At 32.7% G+C, this 3,170-nt stretch overlaps 1 protein-coding gene across 1 annotated transcript; it reads right to left on the bottom strand.

Annotated features, from left to right (window-relative positions):
• Window positions 1-396: 396 nt before the first annotated feature.
• LOC112459598 (chymotrypsin-2-like) lies at window positions 397-2,087 on the bottom strand. Its single transcript, XM_025023776.1, has 4 exons — window positions 1,964-2,087; window positions 1,303-1,638; window positions 746-966; window positions 397-558 (listed from the first exon to the last, which is right to left on the bottom strand). The coding sequence occupies exons 1-4, from the start codon at window positions 2,085-2,087 to the stop codon at window positions 397-399; spliced, it is 843 nt and encodes a 280-aa protein (XP_024879544.1).
• Between the last annotated feature and the right edge of the window lie 1,083 nt (window positions 2,088-3,170).

The following is a 3,170-nucleotide window of genomic DNA, read 5'->3' as shown; positions in this document are numbered from 1 at the left end:
ACAAATATTAAAATTTTTTTGTCGTGTAATACGGATCCGTGTTATATAAACCTATCTTATATGAACATTATGAACCCGTGTTTTATTGGGGTCTACTGTATATAATTGAATATATAATTTTATAAGTGCAGTATTTTATATTGTCTCATAACAAGCACAGTTTTTTTTTTATAAAAAATGCACATGCATTAAATCTACATTTTAATATTGACTTATAATACTGATACATTTAAATTACTGATCATATCGATGATATTAAATGTACCAGTATTAACAAATCAATATTAAAATATACATGTAATGCATGTTCATTTTTTGTAAACAACTGTGTTTATTATAAGACATTACATAATACATTTAAATTATTGATCATATCGATGATATTAAAGTTATGCATTAATATAGCTTCATAACTCTGTGAATCCAGTCTATAAATGGAGAAACCTTAGTAAACACTCCAGGTAAGTTGCTAGGACAATATGCGTCTCCGTAACTCACAATACCGATTTGAAGGGCATGGCCATTTCTTCTTACGATGAGAGGACCACCGCTGTCGCCCTAAAAGTACAATATTAAATAATAAATTTACGAAAACACAGAGATACTTTCAAATTTTATTTATTAAAGTTGCTTAAAATGATTCAATATAATTCATATTGCGCGTTAGAGTATTCTACTTATACTTATAATTTATTTTGCAGTGTATTATTATAAATTATAACTGTATGATTTGTGATTACTTTACCTGACAAGCGTCTCGTCCCAAACCTGCGGCCGTGCAAATGTGCTTGTCGCTGATGGACCAGTATCTCTTGCATACATTATTTTCTATAATCGGCAATGTAGCATACTTAAGTCTTACAGTACCATCGCCACCCATACGATCTCTTCCCCAACCGAGCACTTGAGCATCTCTGTTTACAAAACTTTCGTCATAAAACGCGAGTCTTATTGGCTGAATAGTTCCTAAAATTGGACAATATTATATTTTTAACTAATAGTTTCTTAAAATAAACATTGAGGCACGATATACGTTAGTAATATTTTTTTAGTAATTTAATAGTGATTTGTGATATTTTTTTAGTGTGTATCAAAGATCATAAAAAGAGCTGTACATACACATTAAGATTTTTTCTTATTGAGTCTCCTTTTCACATTTATAAGATTATTTGTTATTCAAGTTGTTATTAACTTTCCGCATTATTAACTTTTCCGTAGAATAATAAAATAATGCCGACATATAAATAAATAAATAAACGCAAAAGAAAAAAGGAAAAAAAATATCGATTTAAATGTACTTACTGGAAAAGGGAATATCTTGTGGCATGTAGAGTAATCCAATATCATTGTAGGCCTTTGCGTATTGCGGATGTGGAATCGCTTGATTCGTAATCATCGACACACCGGGGCCTTGCAGAAAATTGTATCCAACTCCAGATTTGTCGACGATACCGAACACTACGAAAAATCTTCGCGGGTAGTCTACTACGCAATGGCCGGCTGTGAGAACCCATCTTCTGGATATGACCGTGCCGCCGCAACTCCCGATTATTCCTTTGCCCACGAGTCGATGCACCACTGCCATGAATGGAAAATCTCCGAGCCCCGCATAATGTCCGCCCACTATTCTAACCGAGTCTTCATCCGTCGTTTAAGAAAAAATGTCAGTGTAGCGAAAAAAATAAGATGCTCATTGTCATTTTGGTGGAAATACTAAGAACTATGTGTGAAAAAGTCATACATGAAATTACATATCTTATTAAAAGTGAATTATTTAAATATTACATTATCGTAATCATTAGATTGCAAGTTAACGATGCTACAACTTTATTCGGATTTTATTACAGAAAAAAAAAACACATTTAGATATAGGAAAAATAATATAAACTTGCAGCAAGCAATAATCAAATCGTATATGTTGATCAAATTAACTAAGATTTTAAAAATTTTTGTTTTTGCTCACCATCATCATCAGGAAAAGTAACATCGCTGGGATTGTCGAATACGATGTACTGACTTTGAGTATATTGACACACTGTCAAACTGATTATAACGCACAGAAATGTCTTCGTACTTAGCAGACTCATGATAGACTGTTCCGCGTGCGTTCCCTGCAAATTTCCTATTTATGCAGTTGCGTCGATATTTAGGCAATAATGACAACTAACGAGATTATTAACGCTTTTCACAACGGTTTTGTGAGATGTATTAGAAATAAAAATTCTGGAAAGTACTGCTTGAAAATACATGTACTGTATTATTGCATGAAAGACACTAGCATGTGCACATTATTTTCAATTATTTGTAAGTGAAGCAATATTACGTGTCTTTATCAAAGGTATTTTTATTGTTCGTTGTATTGTCCAAGTTGCGGTGTCAATTTTAAAAGAATAACTTCTGCCGTATTCGGATATCACTTATAAACTTGTGACACTATTATAGCACGTAACATTTTAGGCATACTTTTTATGGGCTTAATTCAAAATCAAAATTTCTTTGAATTGTGACAGTATTTTCCTAGGGGTGTGATATATTATTGTCTTGCTTTTTAGCTTTTTAAACATAGCTATTTTGTGGACAATTACGTCGAGAGTCAGTGAGCGTTTGCTACTATGGGTAATTATTATTCCACAAAAAAGGAATTTATATCGCAGGAATTTATATAACTTTACTTACAATAGATTTAAACTTACACACTAAAGTGACTATGTCATAAATACGCACTGCGAGGTGAAGAACTGTCGAGAAACTGCTGAGAACTGCTTCTTCAGTCTGAGATTTCTCTTTTTACAGGACCTAAAAAGGATTTTATCGCTTTTCTGGAAAATTTTACTCTAGTCTAAATGATCCATCCTAAGAGATTTCTAGTGTTATCACCTTCCTAAAATAAGCACGTGGATGATGATCACACCATATTCTAAGGGTTCTCGATGTTATCGCATTCCTAAGGTAAGTACTCTCTAAAAGTCGGAGAGTGGAAATATCACTAAAAAAAAAAAAAAAAAAAAAGTGAGATGCAAGTAACGAAAAGTGAAAACTGAACCTGCGCACTTCGAGTGATTTGCCACTCTATGAAAGAGTTAAATTGCGCTCTATAAGTTTTGGAATGAAATCGCACTCCATTTGAGTGAAAGAGCACTCTTTTCGAGTGTAGTAGATAAGTATCCATA

Source organism: Temnothorax curvispinosus, unplaced genomic scaffold (genome assembly GCF_003070985.1).
Source record: "Temnothorax curvispinosus isolate PA1 unplaced genomic scaffold, ASM307098v1 QBEX01009991.1, whole genome shotgun sequence".
NCBI lineage: Eukaryota > Metazoa > Arthropoda > Insecta > Hymenoptera > Formicidae > Temnothorax > Temnothorax curvispinosus.
This window is presented reverse-complemented; position numbering and strand designations above follow the sequence as displayed.

Excerpts from the sequence above, each read along its gene's own strand:
- LOC112459598 (XM_025023776.1), bottom strand. The coding sequence starts at position 2,087 with ATGAGTCTGCTAAGTACGAAGACATTTCTGTGCGTTATAATCAGTTTG. Across the intron at positions 967-1,302 it reads ACAAGATATTCCCTTTTCCA|GAACTATTCAGCCAATAAGA; the intron begins GTAAGTACATTT and ends GTCCAATTTTAG. Across the intron at positions 559-745 it reads TGGGACGAGACGCTTGTCAG|GGCGACAGCGGTGGTCCTCT; the intron begins GTAAAGTAATCA and ends TTGTACTTTTAG.